Below are 27,737 nucleotides of genomic sequence, written 5' to 3'. Positions count from 1 at the left end.
ATGTAATTAAACCAACCTTAACTTTTGAACATGCATTTGGAAGAATTAATTAATAAGAGTGATGCCAGAAGCCGGAACCGTGTGATTAACAAATTTGCGTACGGTTCGAGGATGGGTTATAAAATTAAAACACAAACACTTGGGGACAGGCTAGCTGGCATAGATGTTATGCCTTTTTATACCACCCCTGCAACACCTAACATATTATTATGACAAACATTGCTTCTAACACAATGATGCCATGGCCCTTGATCTTAGCTCTTGGGACCTACAATTAATATAAGTGATGTACTAGGCTGCTACTGTTAGCTAGCTAATTATTAACGATACACATTAATCAATACCAAATCATTCCATAGTCCTTTGTCTTTGAATGGTATTATTATTATAATCCAGTCATTTAGTTATATATTTATAGCTCAAACAAAAAAACTAAGTTATAATTTAGTTGGGAGCCCAAAAACTAAAGGATATTTTTTAATATTTAACCCAAAAATTAAATTTAACATTTTACCAAAAATACCCCCCGGGGATAAATCTAATAATGCGGCCTGGGAACTCATCCAGCCATGTTTGGTGATGCACGGCTATGCATATACACGAGCATATTGTTTAATGATAAAATTAAATACTAACAATGATAATGCTAATAATAATAATAATAATAATAGATCGTCTAGGCTAAATCTGACCCCTCTCTCATGACTTAATCTGGCCCATTTATCATAGCCCAATCTCAGCTTCATCTAGCCCTACACCAATCTGCAGCAACATCATTACAGTCCTTACTAGATATTCACGCGTCCATCTCAGATCTCATTTTCATTAATAACAAATCTCATTCATATTAATGAGAGTTTCGTCGATACTATGCTGCTGCCTGCGAACCTCTACTGGCGGTGGATACTCAGTCTCATCACCTGCAAACACACGATGCATGCATATCGGAGGACGTCTCATTTTCCTATATCGACTATCTCTTTTCAGAGTCAAAATATATTCTCTTTTCTGATCTACTGATACACTGTCATTTCTTATGAATATATAAATTAAAGTATAAAATTTATAATAAATATAAACTTTAAGTTTAGTGAACAATCGTCACTATGGTTCGATTCCCATTGCATGCAATTGGGTTTAGGAGGGACTTAATATTTGGGTTCGGGTTATGAGGGATTTTTAATTTATGATATAATTATATTTTTGAGATTCTAAAAATTTATTAAATCAGGTGAGAGAATAAAATTTAACAAGAGAGAGAATAAAATTTTGACTTGTGACTAGAGATGATATTATTGGTAAATAAAATGTTAAAGAGTAATGCTAGAGGTACGCCGTGGGCTACGCCCTCGGCTACCGAAATAATTTAAAAATAACTTTTACATTATTGTTTGGATTTTGCAAGCCCAAGAAAAGTACTTGCCTGCCCAAAGCCATCTTCTCCATCTTTTCTCCCCTGCTACCCGGCCAAACCCAAAACCATCTTCTCCATCTTCTCTCTCTCTCTCCCCCCCCCCCCACATTCTCTGTTTCTCAAACCCACCCCCAGTTGGACCGCCATCGCCCCCCCCCAACCGTCTCTCGGTTGTAATCGATCGCAGCGCCTCACCCCCACCCGTCCTCACCCCTCCCTCCGCCACGAGCAACCGCCCGCACCCACCACACGGCGGCTTGGACGGCCACCCATCACCGCTCGCACCGCACCGCACCACGGTTGCACCCCCACTGCCGTCGCCCCCAGCAGGTTACCCCCTCCCTGACCCCTTTGCCTTCCAGCGCCCCCACCCGCCAACCCTTCTGCCGTCGTCTGCCCCAACCAGCGAGTCGCACATATATATATATATTTTTCTTTAATTTTTCTATTTGCTTTCGTTGTTTTTTTTTTTTTTTTTTTTGAGTTGACTGTGAGAGTGAAAAATAAAAAATATGATTTATTTTGAGTTATAAAAAATATAATTTATTTAAGTTTTGAGGAGTTTGGGATTTAAATTTATGAAATATTAAGTTTATATGATGTGGTTAGGGAGCAAAATTTATCAACTAGTGAATGTTATCAAAAAAAAATTAAAGACGATGTTAAATAAAACGAAAATGTCTAAATATTATTTTGTATGAGAAGATTGGAGAATATTATTTTGTATGAGAAGATTGGAGTTTGAACTTTGTTTGTAATATATATATCATCAATTAATTAAAATTATCTAAGGAATAACATTTAATCATTTACATACATAATCTTAGTCCCTTCTATAGTTACATCTTTGTAAAGATGTAAAATTTTTAGATTTAAGTATTTCAATAATCATTCAATTTCAAATTTAATAATTGAATTAATTATTTAAAAATCAATTAGGAATTTGAGTTATGCCTTCTTTTTTTACAAGTAGAGCAAGTTTTAAAACAATACTCTACATGGAGGACTTAGTCTTGAAATGGAGATAAATCAATTAAACAGTGATCAATACGTAAAGTCTAACCCTAAATTAAATTATTTTATTGTAAAATAAAACTGAAGTTTAGCAATCAAAATTTAGAAAAATAAATTCTCTATATTTCTTTCATAGCTTGTTAGGGTAACAAAACTAATTTATAAAATAATTATATATTTCTGTCAAATTGGTTTATTCAATTTAAAACAAAAAAATACAAATAACTAAAAAATCAAAACTTAATTTGAAAAACAACTGAATAATTAATAAATTATTTTTATTCTCTTAATCATTCAAATCCAACTTCTGCAGACCCATTCATCTGCCACTAACTAGCATTTCATTCATTGTCAACAACTTGAAAAAATAGATTTGCTTAACTCTTTCTGAAATGCAAAATCGTCTAAGTTCCATCTCTGGCTTGCTAAGAGAAGAAAAAAATAACTTATTGAAACAGCTGAATAAGTGGGGGTGAGACGCTGCGAGCGGGTGGGAGTGACCTGCTGGGGGCTACAGCGGTGGGGGAGTGGGAAGGGCGACGGCAGGTGGGGGTGATGCGCTGTGAGCGGTTGGCAGGGAGGTGATGCGCTGCGAGCGGTTGGTAGGGAGGGCGATGGCGGTCCCAAAGGCGGTGTGAGGGGGGGGGGGGCGACGGCTGTCTATGGCCGGTGGTGGGGGCGACTGGGCCAGGTGGTGCTCTTGGCAGGGGGGGCGACGGACAGCAAGCGCTGCTCGCGACCGGGGGGGCGATGGCGGTGCTCGCAGCGGTCATAGGGCGACGAGGGGCGAAGGTTTGAGAGAGAGAGTGGTGGGTTTGAGAGAGAGAAAGGGAGAGTGAAAATGGGCGTGAGAGAGAGAGACTGGATGAGTGAGGAAGAAGACAGAGAAAATGGCTTTGGGTTTTGGGTTTGGGCGGGTAGCAGAGGGAGAAAAGATGGCTCTGGGCAGGCATGTACCTTTCTTGGGCTTTCAAAATCCAAAAACTAATATAAAAATTATTTTTAAATTATTTCGATAGCCGAGGGCATAGCCCACGGCGTACCTCTAGCATTACTCAATGTTAAATGACATACTTATCTTAACATCAATAATTGAAATGATAAAAAAGGACAAATAGCAAGGTCCTTTTCATTAATGATTCCTATCTCTCTTACCATATTCCATCTAACTTGAATTTCAATTTGAAGATTGAGATATATATATATATATATATAATTATAATACCAACTCGAATTTTGGATTCTACCTAAGTCACGGATTGAATCGACAGACTTTTAAATTAACAACTCAACTAAGTTATGATTTTTTTAATAAAAAAAATAATATTATTGTTTTTTAATTAAAATGAGATTATTTAAATAAAAAAATAATTTAAAATAAAATTCGACTTAAATTAATGGATTCTTCTGTAGAGTTTGTGAATTTTATAACTATGTATTGGAACTGAGCATGAATGGGAACCGCTAGCGTATGGAGGGAGGTGCACCCTCTAATTCTTTTCAAGATTAAAACAAATTTGTGTACAATTTGGAGATGGGTTATTATTATTATTATTATAAAATTAAAACACTTGGGGACAGGCTAGCTGGCCTGGCACGGATGCTGACAGCACACAACTTGTAAAATACTATACCACCCCTACAACACCTAACAAACATATTATTATATTATATCAACCTCACCTAACTTCATTGATTGCAAGATTCGGTCGTCTAATGAAATGGACAATAAGTAAACAGACATCATAGTTATTAATTATAACCTGACTTTTTAGACTCGACACTCAATTAACTTGTACTTTACACAGATTAAATATATAAAAAAAAAAAATCAATTAAGAATTGATTTGGTAGACTTCATTAAGCAGCCCCTTGATCTCAATTAATATTTTAAGCGAGGTAGTAGAGGCTGCTACTGCTAGCTAGCTAATTATTAACCATACACATTTTTAATTAATACCAAATCATTCCATAGTCCTTTCTCGTATTTGAATGGTATTATTATTATTATTATTATTATTATAATACCAAATCAATTTTAGTTATAGATTTAACCAAAATTGATTAATTTACAAATTTTTAAACAAAAAAACTAAGTTATAATTTAGTTGGGAGTCTAAGAACTAAAGGATACTTTTTAATATTTAACCCAAAAATAAAATTTAACATTTAACCAAAAATGATTTTCAACAACCTTTTCTTTTTATCATCTAATGATAAAAAATTTCAATTTGCCCAAATCTCAAGATATAACTATTTATTCTCAAACAAATTAAAATACTAAAACCAAATCAAACTTAAAATACTAAAACCAAAATAAAACCATTAACCTATTGATTTTAAAAATTAAAAATCATAATCAAACCATTCGATTTCGGTTCAGTTTCGGTTTAACCATGTTTTTTTTAGTTTAATCCATATCAACAAAAAAAGATAAACTCTTGCAAATAGCATTCATAAAAAAATTTTATAACTCCACAATAAACAAAGACAAACTCTAATAAAGTTAGCTTATTCTTGTATAAAATTACAAATTAACTTCAAACTTCTTGGATAGAAAATCATATCTCCGAACCTACAATTGTTAAAGATCAATAAATTAATATTTTCATAATTAAATTGTAATTTAAGCTAAAAAAAATCAACTACAAAAGTTAATACCTTCATCAACAACATTAATATCTTCTTCGTAAATTGATGCATATCCATCTGAAATGAATGACCCAACTCAATCTAACAAAAATATAAATATAAAAAGTAAATTAATATAAAAATTTTAAAGTCTTAACAATAAAAAAATAACTAGTAAATGAAATAAATTCACCTTTTTTCACTTCATTTGACAACCAACTTTGTGCTGCCACTTTGCGAGCATGCCATATTTTGTAAAAACTTACTTAAATTTAACTATCAATCGAGAGAATCAAAGAACTAAAAGAAGATAAACCATACAAAGTAAAAAAACTTGAAACAAAGGTAACGACCAGGGTGCCCAAGAATTCTACCTAAATATGGCCTAGAACATCCATTCCATGTGCATATCTTAATGCTTGCATGTGCCCAAAAATTTGTAGGTGTCCTAGCCATATATTCCATTACGCAACTTCTTGCTAATGTGACCCTACAAAAATGCCTATAAAAATATATTTGGCCCAAGAAAAATTCTGATTGCAAAGGGATTGTTTATCTTTTGGTTCTCATCAAATGCACATGCACGAAGCACACTCTTTTAGTAATATGAGAAAGTATGAGTAAATGGCAATTGGTGATTTAATGAATCGTCCCAAATTCCTAGCATAATCTTATACAAAACTCTACTGTAGTAAATAATTTGGGTCTCATTACCAGAAGAGTATGGGTATTCCCTGCAAATTTAGGGATTGTTCAATTTGGGGATTGAACTCAAAGTTTGTCATTTGGAACAAAAAGAGTTACATAATAACGAAATGAAATTCTATGATTATGATTCTCCTAGTAATTTTTTAGTTGTCAATTGAAAGAATCAAAGAGCTAAAAGAAGATAAACATACCAAGCAAAGGCGGGCGAGGTTGATTGGTCGAGCAAGCGGACGAGCAAGAAAGATGCAGAGAGCGAGGGCGAGCGCTGGCGAATGAGCAAGAGAGATGGGGCAGAGAGCGAGAGACAGCGAGGGTGAGTGAGAGCAAGAGGGGCCGAGCCTTAGCGAAAGCAAGATAGATCTAGCGAGGGTGAGCAAGAGCAAGAGAGATGCAGAGAGCAAGGCTGACTGGCAAGCACACGCGAACGAGCAAGAGAAAGGAGGCAGTGAGGGTGAGAGAGAGCGAGAGTGAGGTCGAGAGAGGAAAGAGAAGAAAATGGGAGAAGGGTTTGCAAGCAAGGCAATTGGGCTGGGGTGGGGGCTGGGTTGTATATAATATATATTATATATATAATATATATATTCGGTTTAGTTTGGTTCGGTTACCTACCATTCGGTTCGGTTTTGATTTGGGTTTTGGTTTAGTTTTAGTGAAAACTATAATCAAACCATACCCATTGAAACAGTGTTCGATTTTTCTCCAAACCAAACCATTAACCAGTCAAACAGTTTTTAATCGCATTGACCGATTCGATTTCAGTTCGATTCCTCACGATTTCGGTTGCAATTGCCATCCCTACATATAATTAATCAATATCTTATTCCTAATCTCAACTCAAGTGCCCCACTTTCTTCTCCCCCCCCTCCCCTCCCACACTAATTCATCATTAATCTAAACCTCTTCAAATTTATTTTATTAAAAAATATATATATATTTTTTTAAGATTATATGCTATCACTCCCGCTCCCGTTGCTATCTCCCACAATTCCAATAGGCAGGCAGGTTTCGACCCCTAACACAACTACAAATGTGAGGGCGACAAGCATTTTTCATTTTTAAAGTCGTTCATTACCTACTGAACCATCTTCTGATCAGGACTCGAATACTGAACCTGAAGGTCTACAGAGCAACACACCAATGAATTCTCTCTAATAGAAAAGAAGGGATTTGTTACTAAACTAATGAGTAACAAATCCCATCTTTTTTTATTATAGAGTTGAGTTTCAAAAACTAAATTTATATATATATATATATATATGTCTCGGTGTTCAAATAGATAGTGATTATATTTATTATTTTTGAATAAAATCTTATAGTAGACCATAAGTCACTACTGCTCGTAATTTACATGCTTAATGTATCATTAAATCATAAAAATTATTTTTTTTAAAAAAAGAAAGGAAGAAATAATTATTATGTAATTAAACCAACCTTAACTTTTGAACATGCATTTGGAAGAATTAATTAATAAGAGTGATGCCAGAAGCCGGAACCGTGTGATTAACAAATTTGCGTACGGTTCGAGGATGGGTTATAAAATTAAAACACAAACACTTGGGGACAGGCTAGCTGGCATAGATGTTATGCCTTTTTATACCACCCCTGCAACACCTAACATATTATTATGACAAACATTGCTTCGAACACAATGATGCCATGGCCCTTGATCTTAGCTCTTGGGACCTACAATTAATATAAGTGAGGTACTAGAGGCTGCTACTGCTAGCTAGCTAATTATTAAAGATACACATTAATTAGACCAAATCATTCCATAGTCCCTTGTCTTTGAATGGTATTATTATTATAATCCAATCATTTAGTTATATATTTATAGCTCAAACAAAAAAACTAAGTTATAATTTAGTTGGGAGCCTAAGAACTAAAGGATATTTTTTAATATTTAACCCAAAAATTAAATTTAACATTTTACCAAAAATATCTCTCCCCACCGCTCCCCCCCCCCCCCTAAATCTAATAATGCGGCCTGGGAACTCATCCAGCCATGTTTGGTGATGCACGGCTATGCATATACACGAGCACATTGTTTAATGATAAAATTAAATACTAACAATGATAATGCTAATAATAGTAATAATAATATTAATAATAATAATAATAATTATGAATCGTCTAGGCTAAATCTGACCCCTCTCTCATGACTTAATCTGGCCTATTTATCATAGCCCAATCTCAGCTTTATCTAGCCCTACACCAATCTACAGCAATATCATTACAGTCCTTACTAGATATTCACGAGTCCATCTCAGATCTCATTTTCATTAATGACAGATCTCATTCACATTAATGAGAGTCTCGTCAATACTATGCTGCTACCTGAGAACCTCCACTGGCGCTGGATACTCAGTCTCATCACCTGCAAACGCACGATGCATGCATATCGAAGGACGTCTCATTTTCCTATATCGACTAGCTCTTTTCAGAGTCAAAATATATTTACAGCTTAATCCTTTAACTTTCGGTGGCCATTTTCTTGATAAATCAGAGAGATTTAAGTTATAGATTTTTAACAAAAAGACTAAGTTATAATTTAGTACAAAACCTAAGGATTAAAGGATAATTATTGATAGCTTGGACTGTTTGGATCACGTTGGAATCTGCTTCTCTATATATAACCCTTTTAGCATACAAACCCATCATCATTTCCAAACCAACCACGTATTCTTTCTTCTTCTTCTTCTCCTTTGAGCTTGTCTTTCTTTTCCTTCTACCCACTCCTTATCGAACCGACGAAGAAAATATGGCTGAAGGTACGCTCTTCAGTATTGCGGGGAAAGTAATTGAGATACTAGGTGGCCTAGCTGCTCAGGATGTTGCACTATGCTGGGGGGTCAAAGATCAATTAAAGAAGCTCGAAGGCACAGTTACCAGGATTAAGGCTGTGATTCAAGATGCTGAAGAGAAGGCACAAAAACAGAAACAGAACCATCAAATCAAAGACTGGCTCAAGAAGCTGGGGGGAGCTGTATATGATGCAGAGGATTTGCTGGACGATTTTACAACAGAAATTCAGCAGAAACAGTTGATGCCTGGTAATAAAGTATCGAGGGAGGTACGCATTTTCTTCTCAAAATCAAACCAATATGTGTATGGTTCACGAATGGGTCATGAAGTTAAAGCACTTCGGGAGAAACTAGATGCCATCGATGCTGACCGTAAACGATTCAACCTTGATATTCGGGATGACGAGACAGATTTTTTGACAACGGACGGGAGGCAAACTACCTCCTCTGAACCTGAAGTAATAGTTGGAAGAGAAGGTGACAAATTGGCTGTTAAAACTTTTCTGCTGAATTCCAACTACAATGAAAATGTTTCTGTCGTCTCCATAGTTGGAATAGGTGGGTTGGGGAAGACCACACTAGCTCAACATGTTTTCAATGATGAGCAAGTTAAGGCGCATTTTGGTGAGAGACGTCTGTGGGTAAGTGTCTCAGGTGTCTTGGGTAAAGATTCTGATCAGTTAGAGAGTCTGAAAAATGAGGTAAAAAAGATCATTGAAAAAAAGGAGAAAAATGAAGAAAATAATTATCTTCTTGTATTAGATGATGTGTGGGATAGTGGTGTGGATGGTCGAGATGCTGAAAAATGGGATAATTTGAAGAAGGGGTTACCGCGTGATGCAGTAGGAAGCAAGATAATGGTAACTACACGTTCTGAAGTAATTTTAAATTTCACAAGCACAATAGATCGACATGTTTTAAAAGGTCTATCAGATGATGAGTCATGGGATCTGTTTAGAAGAAAGGCATTTCGTCAAGACGAACAGTCGGGTCATGTAGATGACAAAATTAGAGAAGAGATTGTAAGGAGGTGTTGTGGAGTTCCTTTGGTAATAAAGACAATTGCGAGGTTGATGTCTTTGAAAGATAGAGCCCTGTGGAGTTCCTTTATACGAAATGAACTTCCAGATCCGATTATAGATGAAAACATCATACAGACCTTTATGTTAAGCTACAATGCTCTTCCATCATATATGAAGCCTTGTTTTGCATACTGTAGCTTATTCCCAAAAGGTCATAGGATTGATGTGAAATCATTGTTTCAACTTTGGATTGCACAAGGGTTCATTAGGTCTTCAAATTCGGTTGACTCTGGAGAATCGGTTGCTCTTATGTGCTTTGAGAGTTTATTGTGGAGGTCCTTCTTTCAGGAAGTTGAAAAGGATAATTTAGGTAACATAAAAAGTTGCAAAATGCATGATTTTATGCATGATCTTGCAACCCATGTCGCTGGTTTTGAGAGCACCAAAGTAGAGCTCGGAGGAAATGGAATTAATGATTCGACTCGGCACGTGTCATTTGACATGGAATTGGATTTGTTACAACAAATTCGAATTCTGTTGCCTTGTGCAAAACGTCTAAGAACACTTATATTGCAAGGTGGCACATGGTGGGATGAGGGGGCATGGGAGTATATTTGTCGAAAGTTTGGGCATTTACGTGTGCTTGTTTTGCATGAATTAGGAATTCAGAAAGTGTCACCTCTCATTGAAAATCTCAAGCACCTTAAATATCTTGATCTTTCATATAATCAGATGGAGGAACTTCCTAATTCTATCACCAATCTGGTAAATTTGCAAGTGCTCAAGCTCAATGGGTGTCGGAAACTTAAGATACTACCAAGAGATATGAATAAGCTGATTAATCTGAGGCATCTTGATGTTGGTTCCTCTTTGGCTGATGATTTATGTGGCTTGGAGTATATGCCTCGTGGGATTGGGCAATTAACTTCTCTACAGACGTTGTCATGTTTTGTGGTTGCAAAAAATAGTAGTCATAAATCTAAGATGGTTGGTGGATTGGATGAGTTGAATAGGTTAAATGAGTTGAGAGGGAGCCTAGAAATAATTGTTGTTGAATATGATAGCAATTCCTGGATATCAGAATGTAAAGGAGCTAAATTGATAGATAAACAACATCTTCAGTCGTTGACCATAAGGTGGCGGGGCCCAGAGCGGGATAGTAATTCAGATATTAATTTGAATGATGAAACGTTGCAAAACCTCCAGCCAAACTTGAATCTTCAAGAGTTGAAAGTGGTAAGGTATGGAGGTATGAGGTTTCCAAGTTGGCTTTCACGTCTCTCAAATCTTGTAGGGATTCATCTAGAAGACTGTCCAAGACTTGAGCATATCCCTCCCTTACATGGAATCCCTTCTCTTGAAGCATTGTTTATTGACCATATGAGAAGTTTGGAGTACATAGATAGTGAGGGGGTTGGAGGAAAAGGAGTGTCGACGTTTTTCCCATCGTTAAAGAAACTTACGCTCGATTTTTGTGGTAGTCTGAAGGGATGGTGGAAGAAGAGTAGTGATGAGATGAATGATGATAGTGATGAGATAATGCTCTGTTTTCCAAGTCTTTCTTCCTTAAAAATAGGATGGTGTCCAAATCTGACTTCAATGCCGTTGTTTCCAACTCTCGATATACTTGATTTGCGGTGCACTAGTTCAATGCCGTTGCAGCAGACAATGAAGATGACAGCACCAGTCTCTTCCTCTTCTTCTTCTTCCTCTATAGACACTTTTATCCGTCCACTCTCCAAATTGAAAGAACTACTTATTTTTTCAGTTGAGGATATGGAATCTCTTCCAGAAATAGGGCTGCAAAATCTCTCTTCTCTTCAACAGCTAATAATCATTTTATGCTCAAGATTGAAGTCTCTGCCACTGCCTGATGAGGGGATGCCTTCTCTTCAGATATTAAGTATCTGTGTATGCAAAGAATTAAAGAGTCTATCTCAATCTGAATCTCAAGGGGTGATACCCTACCTTCCCTCTCTGCAACATTTAAGACTCGGGGCCTTCAGTGAAGAGTTGAGTGGAAGAATAAGAGGATGGGGAAAGGAGAGTGTGGAGGAGTGGCCTATCATTGAACACATTCCAAATATTGTAATTGATGACTACTACATTCAAAAGGACGGTCGCTATGTAAAGGAGGACAAAATATCTTATGGATGATTAGAGCTTTTCACAATATTGCAATTGATAACTACTACATTCAAATGGATGGCTGCTATGTAAAGGAGGAGGAGGAGGAAATATTTGACGGTTAGAGCTTTTTCCCCGTGTGGCTAATATTCTTAAATATCAAGGTATTTAACCTTTTTCTTCCTTTCTTTGATTTATTATTATTATTCCATATTCTCTCTAATTATTTATTTATTTATTTTATTATCCACATTATTTTTTTATTTAAATAGTCGTAACATTTTTCAATTAATTGGGAAAGGGGCTGAGCTTCCAACAAAATGACAAATTAACCAACCTCTCTGCCCTACCTACCTAATCTATCCTAAAATTATTTATTTCTTCTCTTATGATTATTTTGTTCGAGAAAAATCCCATTTTTCTAAAATACTACAATTTTTTTTTTAATAGAACTCAAAAACAAAAAAAACGAAGGCAGGCACAATGATGATATAGGAGCTATCTAGAGACTAACATTGTTTTCATGTAATACCATATTTTAATACTTTGGATTTATGATCTTTTCCAGGCCATTAGCAAGCTTCTATGAGATTACTTATCATTTTACAGATGATGATGCTTTGTCACGTTCAAGTCCAAGGCGATACATGTTTTGGCAGTTATAATTTTTATAGGTTTTGGCAACGGAGTATTAAATTCATTTACCATCTCTTTGTAGGAGCAGGAGAAATGAGTCTTAGCCCATTTACTCAAGAGATGAAGATGCCTAGCCTATTTGCTTTGCATTTCTTGTGATGGCCCATTTGCTCTGAGAAGCCAATTTATTGGATGCCCTAGTTGCCTAATGTATAAAACTTATTTGTCTCTTTGGAGACTCAAGTCTCTCCCCCTCTCTCCCCTTGTCGGCGCCGGTGTCCTCCCCTCATACACCGACTCTCCTTGCCGATTTGTGCGACATCTCTTTGCTGATTTGTGCGGTGATCTCCTGGCCATTCTTGGACCGCGCCTCATCGATTTCCGACCTTTGGGAGGTAAGCTCTTACGATCGATTCATTCTCGCTTTTCTAGTCTCCCGAAGTCATTGCTGCTGCTGCTGCTGTATGTGTTAAACATTCTAATTTGATTTCCCACTTCTCTTAGCAACTAAGTGAACATGTTTAGTTTAACATTCTAAGTGTTTTTCATCTCTTTCGAATGAGTTTGATCTGATAATTTTAAACCATGTTTAGTTTACAATCACCAACTGATTTCCTGTTTTCGCACATTTAAGTCCGCTTATCCTTGACCTTTCTACTTTGAGAAAGGGATCTTGATTGCAGGAAATTGATCTCTCTGCAGACATTATGTAATCTTATTGATCTTCGTAGATAAATTTGTTTATCATTCTAGACTATAGTATCTTATTTTTTTATCACTTTTTCTTGGTTTTGGTGTTGTTATATATTCACAGGGTGCAGTCCCATAACATTGAAGCAGATAAGCCCAGCTTCAAATTCCGTGATGAAAAGTCAAATTGCATTCTCAACTCTGTGGAGAGTTACTGATGTTATTAATCTTAATTTCTTGTCATGGATAAATCAGGTTCTGCTCGTTTGGTTTCTGTTGAGACTAATGCAGCTTCTGTTTAATGTCTTCTTTTTGGCCTCCTTTCGACATCTTTTTGGTGTTGGTATGGTGGTTGGACTGGGGTTGATAAGTTAAAAGGGTAATCAATGTTGTTTCGTCATAGAGGCTGGAATAGGCTGGATCAGGTACCGTACTGAAGTTACCTTTTAACACCTTTATGTTCTTGCTTGATGGGAGCTTAGTCAATGAGCATATGTGTATGGAAACTAAATTTTATGCGTAAATAATAAATTTTGAACTAATTAATTTGCAAGAGGTGGTTTTGGCTTGTGTTTAACACTCCTGAAAGGGTGAATGAGAATTTGCACCGTGGAATAATTTAGAATAATGGAGATATTAGAGAGTTTTTGTCTTATTCATTTCTCCTTCCAAGAATGGTGGTATTGTCAGGTCTTTAACATTTAAGAGTTTCGGATTGGCAATAGGGACAGGCTGGGTGTTCGTGTTAATGGCCACTTGAGAATTTTTCAAATGACAAGCAGTTATTTTCTCTGGAAGGTGTGTCATGCTTCCCATGTATATGAAGATGTTCTTTTCTTGGGGGATTTCTTATTTAATTTGCAAGTTATCGTTGTCACTCTACCAGTTTTCCTTATGATACTTGTATTTATAGGGTCTTGCAGGCCTGTGACAAACTTTTGAGGAAATTTGTTCACACTTCATACATTGAATGTATATTCCATATACAGAACCTAGTTGCAGGTATTGATCTGACTACTGATAAATCTTGAAATATTGACAAGATGTCTAAAGTTGATGACCCATAAGCATTATGTGCATATGCTGTATTTCCCTTAGGTTGATCATAAGAATTTAAATAATAATAATCAAACAGACATCAGACATCAGAAACAAATTGTCACTCTACCAGTTTTTTTCGTGATACTTGTATTTATGGGGTTTTGCAGGCCTGTGACAAACTTTAAGGAAATTTTTTCACACTTCATACATTGAATGTACATTCCATTTACAGAATCAAATTGCAGGTATTGATCTTACAGCTGTGAAATCTTGAAATATTGATAAGATGTCTAAAGTTGATGACCGATGAGCATTATGTGCTTATGCAGAGTTTCCCTGTAGGTTGATCATGTGTACTTTCTCTGGTTGAGGCTGCAAAGTAATGCTTTAGTTCAGACTCAATGGTAGAATCATCAGTGCACTCCCGTGTGGTATGGATCAAGCATACATCAGACATCCACATCAAACCAGGTATTAGACTAAATCAACTTAAGTTGTTTCATATCTTTAATTTCCTAAACAAGTAAAGGCTTTTCTTTTTTTAAATAATATGTTTAAATGAAATTATTTTAATTCAATAACGTCAAGTGAAATAATTTAATATTCCGCTAACTAAACAAGCAAAGGAAAATCAAATATATCTAGTGATGAGAACTATAAACATGACATTTTTGTTATTTTATTTTTTATATTGGTAGTGAAGAAATGGTTCTGTAGTTTTATATTGGTCTTAGAGTTGGTTAAGCATGTGATACTGATAAAACATGTCTAAAATAATTTAAGACATATAAGCATGATAGTTTTCTAGTTTTCCAAAGTCCTAGCTGCTGCTTCCTTTTGACATTCTGGTTTTCTTTCCCTGTTCTCTTGAGTAATTTAGTGTCAAATCATGTGAGTTTTATATGAATTAGCATTTTCCAATTACCCTAGTATAATATTATCCACTTTTATTCTATTTATTTGTCATATTATGTAATATTACCTTATTATCAAATTTAAAATTTCAACGATCCACTGTTGTCCGCATGCAGTTTGTCTAGTGATCTTCTGAGTAGTTCTGTTCATCTTGTTTGGTTCTCCTAAACCATTTTTTCAGTATCATCTTTACAAATTTTGAAAACTTGTTTTTGTCAGTATCATCTTTACCGTTTTGCTGTTTGACTTCAGTTCTCATGGACAAAGAAAACCGACGGGGAGAGGAGACTCACTACTTGACTGTGAATCTAAATGAACCTGACTCATGAGAACATGCAGACAATTATCGAAATTGGAGTAACTGAAGCTTAATTTTCAGGCTGCTGATGTGTTTGCTAGATTTCCTTTACAGCTCGTGTGGATAAAGTTAAAAAAGGCTGATGATAATGTGCTAGAATACATAATTCCTGTTTGTTTTCTGTTTTCCTTTCCATGATACATAGCCATGAAAAACATGTACTTAATTTGAGAATTTTTTGTATGAATAACATTTTTTATAGACTGGTACATATATATTGATGCTGATAATTCTGGACAACTTACAGTCGAATTTATTTTTCCCTGATGATATTTACAAAGATTGTTCTATTGAATCTAAATGACTCTATAGGAACAGTATTCACGCGAACCGGTCACTGGATTTTGCAAAATGGTGATGTTGTCTCGCTTAAATGGTTTTGGGAGATTTAATTTAATTGGCAATATTGTTTAGGTTAACTCTAAGCATTATAACAATTACATAGCATTCTAACTTATAAAGTAAGATATACTTGTATATGAAATTGAATTAGAACAATTTCCTTGCATGCATATTAAGAAATATTAGAAGTTGTAATTGAATACCTAACATGTATATTGACATGTACAAAACAAGTTATTATACTTAAAATAACTTGGTATAAAATTAAAACCAATATAAGTATAAGACACTATTTGTCCAAGGATACGAAGGTGGTGGTGTCAAGGATTAAGCCCTTTTGTCTTATGACTTAAATGCTCGTTACTTGATGCAAATGATCTTTTACAAGTATTCTTCCAGAGTTTCAACAACTTGACTTTCCAAGAATGCATTTCCTTTTGAGAGTCACGAACCAAAGGACTATGAGCTCAAAATCTTTTTACGAATCTTCTATGTTTTAGAATGGAAACAAAAGGAGAAAATGGCAATAGAAAATAAGAACTGTTTCTCTTGTATTCCTTACACGAGCACTCACACTTTTCCTTCACAAGAGTACTAACACAAATGTTATCACAAGAAAACTCTTTCCTTTCTTTCCTTCACTCTTAATTTCACACTTATACATACATATTCATTTTTATTGAACATTGTTCTTCTCCTTTCTTCACTACTTCACCATCTATTTATAGGGAGACAAATCAGTCATTGACATCATAATATGTCATGAATTCACCTAACATGCTCACATTTGAATGTGATCAACCTAACACGCTCACATTTGAATGTGATCATCAACCTATCACATTTGTAAAAGATTCAACAACCATTAGTTGAATGATCATTTCACCAAACACATACAACTAGTTGAATAACCTCTACACAAACCACAAGGAAACACATACAACTAGGTGAATAACCTCTACATAAACCACAAGGAAAAACTCATGTTCTTTGAATGTGAGATTGAAAGTTTTAGATTACGTTCTTTTTCCTATTTTTAAGTTATTTTTAATTTTTGATTTTTTAAAATAATAAAAACGAGTTCTTTTTTGCTAGTTTTAAAAATATATTTTTGAAAATAAAAAAAAATTATAAAAAAATTCAAAATAATAAAAAATTATTTTAGGTGTTTTCATTCAAAATAAATTCTAAACTTAAAACATATTTATTTATTTATTATATTTTATTATTATAATGAAAAAAAATATTATAAAATTCATTAACTTTAAAATGTATTTATTTTTTTAATAATATATTAACATTAAACATTTCCGATTTATTGAATAATCAAATTTATTGAATAAAATATTATTAAAAAATTATTCTCAAAATTTCAAAAAAAACATATTTTCTAAATTTTTATTTTGAGAAACAGTTTTTAGTGTGACAAACAAAACTCGTTTTTAGTTTTTTAAAAATAAATTTTTAAAATAAAAAATTAAAACACAAACAGAACGCAGTCTTAAGTTTTCATAAAAACATGCTAACCAAGGGTTATTTGAGATCAATTCTCATTCACCCATAATTTGTTTTAATTAGGAGGATGTTCATGTTTTATGATTTATCTAATACAAATTTTTTTCAATCCCTCACATGAATGAAAATTGTCTAACTGTAAAAAAAGACTTGAAGATTCGTAGAGAGATTGTAACACCCTATCCTATACAGGCGTGTCACTATAAGGAAATTCTCGGTTATTTTTTTTTTTCTTTTCCAAGTTCGTCACTCGTGGCGCCTGTGAGCACAATCTTCATATGCAGATGAAACACTCGTCGTAAAACTACAGCCGACACCCACGGTGATTTCATGAACAATCTTCACATGCGGATATAAACCCCAAGAGTTCTAGTCTTACTCGTTTAGTTAATAATAACATAATTTTAACCGAACGAGATATTATAAACACAACGGAATACTTAATTAATCAAAATGACGTGGCCTATCACTTGTTACACACAAAATGTTCCTATACCGTCATATGTATACAACACCAATACTAATGATTACAACATCGTCAAGCGATATATAACATAGTGAATATCAATGCTTCCAAAATAATACAACAACAACAACTATCAACAAACACCACTGGCTCATCGGTCGTGTCCTCGACCTCGCTGCTGTCCCTGGCTGGAACGTTGAATGTTTCAGGGGCATAACCCATGTTAGATGATAAACCATCTAAGTGAAGGTATGAAACAGTTATACAATGCATGAAAAACATACGAGCATGGCATACTATATGACAACATGCAAGACACGTCTAACTCGAGATATCACCCTGACATGCCCCACTATGGCACACGTTCACCTGGTCCAACGTTAATCCCTCGAGTGCACTGTCGTGACAACCGTTCACCTGGTTTAACATTATTCCCTCGAGTGCCCCAGTGTGACACCCGTTCACCTGGTTTAACATTGTCCCAATCTCAAGAAGACCCCATCTCGCCCCATACGAACCCAACGATGCAATTAAACTTGACCCCAAATGATATGAAAATTTACACGCCATGCACCAACATTTTAAAATAAAACAGTTAATGCAATGTAGCGAATATCGACACAATGATCGTGAGTAAAAGCCTTGTAAAACAATCTATGTCTAGGAGGGTATAACCGCTCACTAGAACCCACCACAAGCACTTAAAAACACTTCCAAAACAAGGTAAAGCTAGAATCAAACCACACACCTCAAATTAGAAAAGTCCAGATTTCGCCTCGAAAAATGTGCCACACCTCGAAAATCGCGTAATCCTTCTTCCAACGACCCATTTCACTATTTAAGACCTTTGGAATCAACTTTTCTATTTTTTCACAATTTTTTTCTATTTTTATTTATTTTTCAAACATTTATACTTTCAAAAATTAATTAAAAATACCTAACATCAGTTTTTACAAAATATTTTTCTATGATAATTCCTAAAATAATTCTACCTAAATTATGAAATTTAAAACACATAAAAACCCTACCTCACGCGCCCTCATGCGCCACCCCGAGGTCCTGCGAATGGGAGCCACGCGCCGCCGTCTGGTTGTCTTCTTCGGTCGTCTTCTCCGATTTCGGCGACCTCCAATGCCCTAAATTCTTATAGGGGCTTGCAGAGCTTGTTGAGGCGACCTCAATGGTGCCTTCACCCGTCAGAAAAAGTCACCGGAAGTGGCTTTAAAAGCCAGTTGCAGGTCGCGGTCCGGCGGCCCTCGCTTTTCCGGCCAAGACACTGAAACCCCTCCAAATCTATACCAAACGCTCCCAAATTTTCCAGAATCAATCCTTAGAACACTAAGAACAAAATCCCCTTATCCTTGCACCTCGATTCAAGCCGAAATGCCCTTAATTTCACTCGATTTAAAAAAAAAACCCTCGGCCTCTCGACGTCTATTTATACCCTCTCTCGACCTGATTTTCCACCATAGATCGGTTGCCCTTGTAACGCCCCGTTTTCTCAGAACGAGCGTTAATTCGAGATTTTGGGAATATATATATATATATTTTTTTTTTCAACATCAAACACACAACATAAGTCTCTCGATACATATACTTTCATCATAATCGTTTCCCGTCAATCCCGATCGTACCTTCTTAGCATATCCAAATTTAATAATAAATAAACTAAGACAGGTAATAGCAATCACATCAGCGGAAGCAAGATCGAAACCTCAATGATATATAACCGACAATTCCTTTACAATAACCAAACCGATGTTTCATATGAAAATACTACATAACCTTTGAACATCGTAATCATAGACAAAACCTACGAATCTAAACATAGCAGCTACATCTCGATGACATTCTTTCCCTTGGCGCCACTGCTTTTACCTGGAACATTTGTATATTCCAGGGACATAGTCCAAATTAGATGCTGAATCATCTAAGTGAGAGTTTAAAAACGTTTTCATGCAGATATGAAAAATCATATACAAAATCGATAAATCCCGACATGCACCAGCCTAAGAGAATCCCACACAGCATTTAACCCTAACCGGGGAAAATGCAATCTCTCTAAAGGCGACACGACCACACCGACCCATTGGCAAACCAGTCCTGCTTAAGAGGGACAACCTCGACATATGAACCCGGGAATCACCCCATTGTCATCGTTAGGCTTTACGCTCCAACTCAAAAACATTTCAAAACCCAACGCAACCCTAGCCCCAAGAGTGTCACATCAGCACTATCCTCGGAATCGACGTCACCTCGGCATTAATGCTATTGCTCAAAGGAACCTAGGGTGGTGTCCACTCGCAGCCCCGCCACTTGAGCCAACAACCGGGGTGGTGTCCACTCTCAGCCCCGCCACTTGGGTCCCGTAGGGTGAAATCCGTCTCAGCCCCGTCCCAAGTGGGTCACCTAGCATTAATCCTAGGTACGCATCGCGAGTGCTGTCACTCTGGGTTACGTCACAGGTTACCAACCCACGTCTCACATGGACGACACAAAACATGCCAATGGTCGAAAAATCATAACATGCATAACTTAAATCATAACATGCATCACTTAAAATCAACGTTTAATGTAGGTGTAAACAATCATTTGGACAATTCATCACAAAAACCCAAGCCATAGGGATGAAGACCACTCACAAGTCAAAACAAAGTTGGGGGCGAACACTCACCTTGTAACTCAACTTTCTTGAAGAGCGCGAGTCGCCTCGATTTGCGTGCTTGCCTCGATTTGCGTGCATTCTTCGAACTTCGCACGAGTCACTTCATCTCAACCCTCAAGGCACCATAATCATCACATTTATCCAACAATTATAATTTTCCTTAATTTTCTCATATTTTTCCTATTTTTCTCCCATTTTCTTCTCTAATAATCCAAAATAAATATCTATACGACTATTTTCTCAAATATTTTTACATAATGATTCATAATTTAATTTTCTTAAAATAAATAAAAAAAATTGAAATTACTTGAGGTCTCACGCGCCCTCACGCGCGGGCGCGTGGTTGACTGGTTTGAACTGGCACGTGGCAGTCACGCGCCTATCGTCTTCTACCTTGAGCCGGTCGCCGGCGACTGCTCCGATGGCTACAAAATCGGTGCCGTTCAAAAGCCCTTGGAGAATCGATCACGATGCTATAAAAATCAGGCCGAAAGGCCACCGGAAAGTGGCCTAAATGGCCGGTTACAGGTCCGGCTAGGCGGACCGCCACAAACCTTCGGCCGAACTCGACACCTCCTCAAACCTACTCCAAAACGCCTCAAATCGATCCCAAAATGATCCTTGACTCCTAGAGACCAAAAGCCCTCTATCAAAGTTCCAAAAATCGTTCAAAAATGAGCTCGATTTGGTGCTTCCTTCTCGGCCGAAACCCTTGGCTATTTATAGCCAAAATCCGCCCCCACGTGGCCGATCTCCGGCCAAGGCTTCTTCCCCACGCTTCCTAGACCACCATAGGCCACTCCCTGACGACCCTAGGCTGCCCAAATCGCCGGAAAATCAGGTCAAAATCTCAGCCAAATCTGCCATGTACGTGCGAAATTTCTGAAAATTACAATTAGGCCCCCATGAAATTTTGTTTTGCATTTTGGTCCTTATCCTCAAGCCCCTGATCTTTCTAACACTCTCACTAAGACCCTCAAGATTAGTATTTCTCATTTCTCCCTTGAATCTTTCGAAAAATTCCCGTTTAGACCTCCCTCGGGTAATTTTTAGAAAATTACACTTAGGCCCGACTGATTTATTTGACCTTAAATCCAATCGATTCAACCTGAAACCACTTAAGGGTTGTTTTATACATCGAATACTAGTCCTTGACACTCTCCGTTGATTTCTCGGATATCGTCTATAACAATTTGGTAATATGATCTGATTGGCAGTTGTATTTTTGCTGTACCGAAAACTGTTCCCGATCTTCTTTCTTTTATCACTAAAAATCATAATTTTAAATGCTCGTCGATACTATACCATTTTCATTAATTAACTAGGGTCCGAGGTACTCCCTCTGACTAATTCGGTCGTCCAAAGCTGTGTTAGTGTGTCCTATAGTCTTATTTTTCCACAAATTCCATTTATGCCCTTGATCAAATATCATTTTTTATCCTCAAATTATTTTCGGGTATTACAGCCCTTATCCCCTTAACCCTAGATCTAGCTTCTAAACCAATTAAAAAGCACCAAATCGCGAGCCTAAGCCCTCGAAAGATCCGGCCAAATCGAAAATCTTTTGGCCATGATTTCCGATCAAATCACGCCATTTTCCGGCGAATGGAAGCTCCCAACGAGCTCATCATCGCCTGGAGGCTAGCCTAGAGCCTCCGGGCGACCTGCCCGATGCCCCAGAAGCGACCGCTGGCTGCCACAGGCGGGCGGTCGGATACACACATTGCAATTTTTCAAAAATTGCATTTTAGCCCCAAGCCTTCTTTTAATTGCATTTCCTCCCTTTCTTGGGTACCCATAGACTTTCTAACACTTCCACAACGACCCTCAAGTTCTATATTTTCCATTTCCCTTCGGAATTTTTGAAAAACTTGCCCTTTCGACCTCCCTCGGGCAGTTTACAAAATCTGTACTTTTGCCTGGATGCTCCTAACTGCGTGCTTTTGACTTCAACTCTTCGGGATCTCTTGATTTTTATCAAATATCGCCCAATTGTGCCATTTATCCTCAATTGGCTCATCTTAACTTAGTCATTCGTCTTTCGTTTGAATTTGCACTTAAGCCCGAAACTTTGCTAAATATCATTTTGACCCATATCTTCAAAAATTCTCTTATTATTTAATACTGGGTATTACAGAGATAATGACATGGTAGATCAATACATCACGGAGGAGTGCGATTTTGTTCACCCCCTTAAAGGGGTGAGCGTAACCCCCGTCAAGTTAATGGGGGTGAACATCAAGCGCAGTGTTTTCGGACGATTTTAAAATATTTATTTTAATTTACTTTGTGCAGCCGACTATTTTGTTTACCTGCCCAAAGAGCTTTTTCCTTATTCACTCATTCTCTCTCTCTCTCTCACTCTCTCTCTCTCCCTCTCCCCCTCTTACGTGAGTCTCCTCCACTTTCGGTGTGTCGTCCAGCTCCGACGTCGGTCCTTCATGCGTCTCCTCCACCTTCGGCGTGTCGTCCAGCTTCGACGTCAGTCCTCCGTGCGTCTCCTCCTACCCTCGTTGGTCCTCACCGCGTCTCCTTCACCTCTGGCGACATCTTTTTGTTCTCTTTCTTCTTCAGGTAAATGCTGATTTAGTTTTTTTGTTTGGAAATGCTCCAACATCCGCACTCTATTGCTTCTGCTTGTGCTTCTTATTTGCCTGCAATTTTGTTTGTTGGTGTCTCTCTATTATTGGTCAGAATGTGAGCGTATTAACGATTTGCTTGCGTGCATCTTTAAACAGAATTTTTTTACATTATTTCACTTGATTTTTGTTAGTAAATGGTCGAAATCTGTGTTGGGTTTCTTTGATTGGCATGTATTTGGAAATACTCAACTTGTCTTGAACAATATAGTATGGAAGCTGCTTCCGAAAAAAGGATGGATGAAGAAAGTGAATTCTTTGCTTGAATTTGTTTCACCTCTTTGCTTGATCTGTATTTCATTAATGTTAATTGTTTCTTTTTGTCCAACTCCAGGCACCACCAACCTACCATCCTCCGGTGACCCCAAGAAATTATGTATGTCCAAAATTGTTTCTTTTTGCTTGATCAATTTTGTTCATTGCTGTTAATTGTTTCTTTTTTTCTGAACAGGAATTTATGTACAATAAACTACTCTATGCCATAAGTGAGGAACAGGGATATTTGGACTTGTCATAGGGTTTCCAAAGCCAACCAATCAATTTGTGTATATTTTTATTGAAGATATTTTGAGTTCTTTTTTCTTTTGAATTTTTTTGTTGGGTTTTTAAATTGGGAGAAAATGGTGTTTTAGAGGGAGCTTTTAGTTAATGAATGATGAAATAACAGCACCTTGCTTTGATAGGTTGTGGCTGCTGCAGCATTTGTGGTTAGATTTTATATATGCGTTCATTCAAATCTTGGTGCAAGATGGCTAGCCTGAGATGGTTTTACAGGACATCTGTTAGTTGGTAGTGCTTTCTTTGACATGTGTAGTTTGCAGATTCTTTAAATCTTTTACTGTAATGAAGCTGACTTAGAAAAGTTGTGATAGAGTGGTCGATAACTGTGTGGAAATGTTCGTTCTTTTTGGCTTGTCATTTGTCTTGTAATCTAGAAAATGATAAAAATAGTAACAAGAGTGTTATGTTTTTTAAGGAATTGTACAAAAATGTGGGATGCCCACATTTCAAGAAAGAAAATGACTTTACCATGGTTTGATTAGTTCTTTCAAGAAAGTAAATGTGAGATAGCCAGATGATGAATGAATATAAGCAAAGCAGAAAGATGCGATGTTCAAAACTATGTTTAGAGACTTGAACAGGAAAATACTACATGATCTAGTTCCAAGAGAGAAGTGTCTAAAAATGAACAAAAGGCAATTAAATTTCAGAGAGTATGATGATCAGCCAAACCTTGGGTGCCAACAATGTAATGATAATGGCGCAAACATACAAGGATAGAAAAAGATAGATTTGTTGCAGGGAACAGACAGCGAGAGATCAATGCGGGTCAAAAGGGAAAGAATTAGGCTTGCTGTCACATTGCTCACAATTGCGGGTTAAAGGGTGTGTTTGATAATATGGAGTCCATAAAAAATATCTTATTCAAAGAATTAGATTTCATCTTTATTATTTGACATACTATAATTTTTTATGAAATTCAATTCCATAATACAATCATTAAAGCATGTTTTTGGCTATTTTTCCATAAAAAATTTCATCTAAGGGAAGATGATTTTTATTTTTCATGTAAATTAGAAAACATTTTCTTTTTTACCTAAATGCTATTAAACACAAATTAACTGTTTTTCGGATTATAAAACCCTAAACTTGCCAAGCTGTAATGCACATGTTAGGTGAACACATTTGTCTCCAGAGCATAAATATTCTGCCATATGATTTTATGAATATCAAATTAAAGTTTGTCAGGTAAGCTCTGTCATAAATATTCATTTAAATGAATAAGAGTTACGAATTCAGCTGCTAGTCAAAGAATTATTTATAGATGTAGATACGAATTCAGATACGAATAAGCGTGCTAATCAATATCATTCAAATCCATGGTGAAATCACAAACCCCCACCCCCTCAAAAGCCAGCCCCTAAGGATGGCTGCAAACATACCAATAAGCACAACATATTAAAAGTGGAATTTTAACACTCAACAAGCATTTCCAAAGCAGCTTAACTGATTGCATGGGCGTAGATGAATAACCTAATAAGGATAGCTTTAAATACAAAAAAATAAAAATCTCATAATTTAATTCAAACAAACACTCATAATTTAGTTCAAACATGATTAATAGTAACTTCAAAAGCACTTTTGTGTCTCAACAAAAATAATAATAAAAATGTAAATGATTGTTTCCCCACACAACATATTGTTCTACATAAACTCATGGAGATGTTTAATGCATTGTTCACTTCACAAGACGTTGTCTAGAAAAAAAAAATCTCTTTATTGATGACTTAAAAATATATAACATGTGTGAGAAGAATAAAAATAACGAGTAAAAGAATATGATAAATTTTGTTCAACCCCCACTAAAGGGGGTGAACAAAATCACACTCATCGGGGGAGGTGGTCTTTTCTTTTCAAGATCTAACAAATTTGTGTACGGTTTGAGGATGGATTATTATTGTAAAATTAAAGCACTTGGAGACAGGCAAACTAGCATGGATGCTGACAGCAAACAATTCCTAAAATACTATACCACCCCTACAACGCATAACATGTTATTAAACTAACCTCACCTAACTCAATTGATTGCGAAATTCGATCGTCTAATGAAATGAACAGTAAAGAGTCATGTAATTACTAAGGGTTAGGGTGTTTTTGATTGGAAGGTGGAAAATGAGTTTAAATTTTAATTTTATAGAATTTTAATTTATACCCCCTTTTAATTCTTTAATTTAAAAAAAATTATTTTCTAAACTCAAATAAAATTCAATTTTTTTTCGCGGTTCGATTAACTCTATTTAAATTATTTTTAATATTTTTTAATATCATTTTAATTTTTAAAAAAAAATTAAAAACATATCATTTAAATTAATTGCAATAAACCAAGATTAATCCTCTCAAAAAATGATCAATATCTTAGGTTGAATCATGAATTAAATCTGATTTAATTATTACGATAAACTTTGCTTGGAACACAATGATGATGCCATGCCTCTTGATCTTAGTTAGCTCTTGGTACCTACAATTAATATAAGTGAGGTACTAGAGGCTGCTACTGCTAGCTAGCTAATTATTAACTATACACATTTTTAATTAAGACCAAATCATTCCATAATCCCTTGTCTTTGGATGGTATTATTATAATCTAGTCATTTAGTTATATATTTAGTTATACATTTAACCAAAAATAATTATGGATCGTCTAGGCTGAATCCGGCCCCTCTCTCATGGCCTAATCTGGCCCATTTATCGTGGCCCAATCTTAGCTTCATCTAGCCCTACGCCAATCTGCAGCAACATCATTGCAGCTCTTACTGGATATTCGTGCGTCCACCTCAGATCTCATTTTCATTAATGGCAGATCTCATCCACATTAATGAGAGTCTAGTTGATACTATGCTACCACCTGAGAATCTTCACTGACGCTGGATACTCAGTCTCATCACCTGCAAACGCACGATGCATGCATGTCGGAGGACGTCTCATTTTCCTATATCAACCAGCTCTTTTCAGAATCAAAATATGTTCTCCTTTTTGATCTACTGATACACTGTAATTTCTTATGAATACATAAATTAAAGTATAAAATTTATAATAAATATAAACTTTAAGTTTAGTGAACAATCGTCACTATGATTCGATTCCCATTGCATGCAATTGGGTTTAACAGGGACTTAATATTTGGGTTCGGGTTATGAGGGATTTTTAAATTATGATATAATTATATTCTTGAGATTCTAAAAATTCATTAAATCAGGTGAGAGAATAAAATTTTGACTTGTGACTAGAGATGTTATTATTGGTAAATAAAATGTTAAATGACATAGTTATCTTAACATCAATAATTGAAATGATAAAAAAGGACAAATAGCAAGGTCCTTTTCATTAATGATTCTTATCTCTCTTACCACGTTCCAACTAACTTGAATTTCAATTTGAAGATTGAGATATATATATATATATATAATTATAATACCAACTCGAATTTTGGATTCTACCTAAATCACGGATTGAATCGACAGACTTTTAAATTAACAACTCAACTAAGTTATGATTTTTTTAATAAAAAAAATAATATTATTGTTTTTTAATTAAAATGAGATTATTTAAATAAAAAAATAATTTAAAATAAAATTCGACTTAAATTAATGGATTCTTCTGTAGAGTTTGTGAATTTTATAACTATGTATTGGAACTGAGCATTTAAGCCCTCTTATAACTTTAGTGATTGATTGGGAGAAGTTGCAATCTGTTTTTCTTTTTAAACAATGGTCATCTATTTCGACAATAATTCACTGTCATCATCAATGGCCCACCCCTTAATTAAAGGCATTTGTGTACTATAAACAGGTACTAAATTTAATCCTAAACATGACTGAAATGTCAGGCTAATAAGTTAATTTTGAGTGGATATATATCTATATAATATAGCAAGAAGGTTTTTGAAAATGTGTAGAGACAATCTATGTTTGTGTGGCTGAGATCCATGGTTGAGATCCATCAACGGCTGAGATCCACACCCTCCCCCCCCGCGGGCGCGGCCGCCCGCCCAAAACCATCCCATCACGCCTCTCTTTCTCTGTTTCCCTCTCAGCCTCTCTCTCTCCCTCTCTGTTTCCCACTCGCCCGCCATTGTCGCCCACGCCCACACTGCATCTCTCTCTCCCTCTCTCTTTCTCTCTCTCACCCGTGGCCGTCGCCACCCTTCGCCCACACCGCATCTCTCTCTCTCCCTCTCTCTTTCTCTGTCTCA

General features: G+C 36.1%; 2 protein-coding genes and 1 long non-coding RNA gene across 6 annotated transcripts in view; 2 read left to right on the top strand and 1 right to left on the bottom strand.

Moving 5' to 3' along the window:
* LOC127809317 (putative disease resistance protein RGA3) overlaps positions 1–11,747 on the top strand; it is a 60,366-nt gene extending 48,619 nt beyond the window's left edge. Inside the window, exon 2 of the mRNA XM_052348079.1 lies at positions 9,961–11,747. Within this exon, the coding sequence (XP_052204039.1) occupies positions 9,961–11,747 (1,787 nt within the window). The remainder of the gene's footprint in view (positions 1–9,960) is intronic.
* Positions 11,748–13,302: 1,555 nt separating this feature from the next.
* The window catches only part of LOC127809195 (uncharacterized), a 50,974-nt gene continuing 36,539 nt past the window's right edge, over positions 13,303–27,737 (bottom strand). Inside the window, exon 2 of the long non-coding RNA XR_008025095.1 lies at positions 13,303–15,066. This is a non-coding gene — a long non-coding RNA (uncharacterized LOC127809195). The remainder of the gene's footprint in view (positions 15,067–27,737) is intronic.
* Positions 13,331–27,737, top strand: part of LOC127809191 (putative disease resistance protein RGA4) — a 28,001-nt gene continuing 13,594 nt past the window's right edge. The window contains exons 1-6 of one of the 4 annotated variants that reach the window (XR_008025092.1): positions 13,331–13,468; positions 13,769–13,841; positions 13,967–14,045; positions 14,252–14,329; positions 14,414–14,555; positions 15,252–15,505. The gene's annotated coding sequence lies outside the window, so the exon portion shown is untranslated. Of the gene's footprint in view, positions 13,469–13,768; positions 13,842–13,956; positions 14,046–14,251; positions 14,330–14,413; positions 14,556–15,251; positions 15,506–27,737 lie in introns of those variants that run through there. The other 3 variants (XR_008025091.1, XR_008025093.1, XR_008025094.1) reach the window with 3 other exon arrangements.

Source organism: Diospyros lotus, chromosome 9, assembly GCF_014633365.1.
Source record: "Diospyros lotus cultivar Yz01 chromosome 9, ASM1463336v1, whole genome shotgun sequence".
Taxonomy (NCBI): Eukaryota; Viridiplantae; Streptophyta; class Magnoliopsida; order Ericales; family Ebenaceae; genus Diospyros; species Diospyros lotus.
The sequence above is the reverse complement of the archived record's forward strand: the minus strand, read 5'-3'. Positions and strand labels throughout refer to the sequence as shown.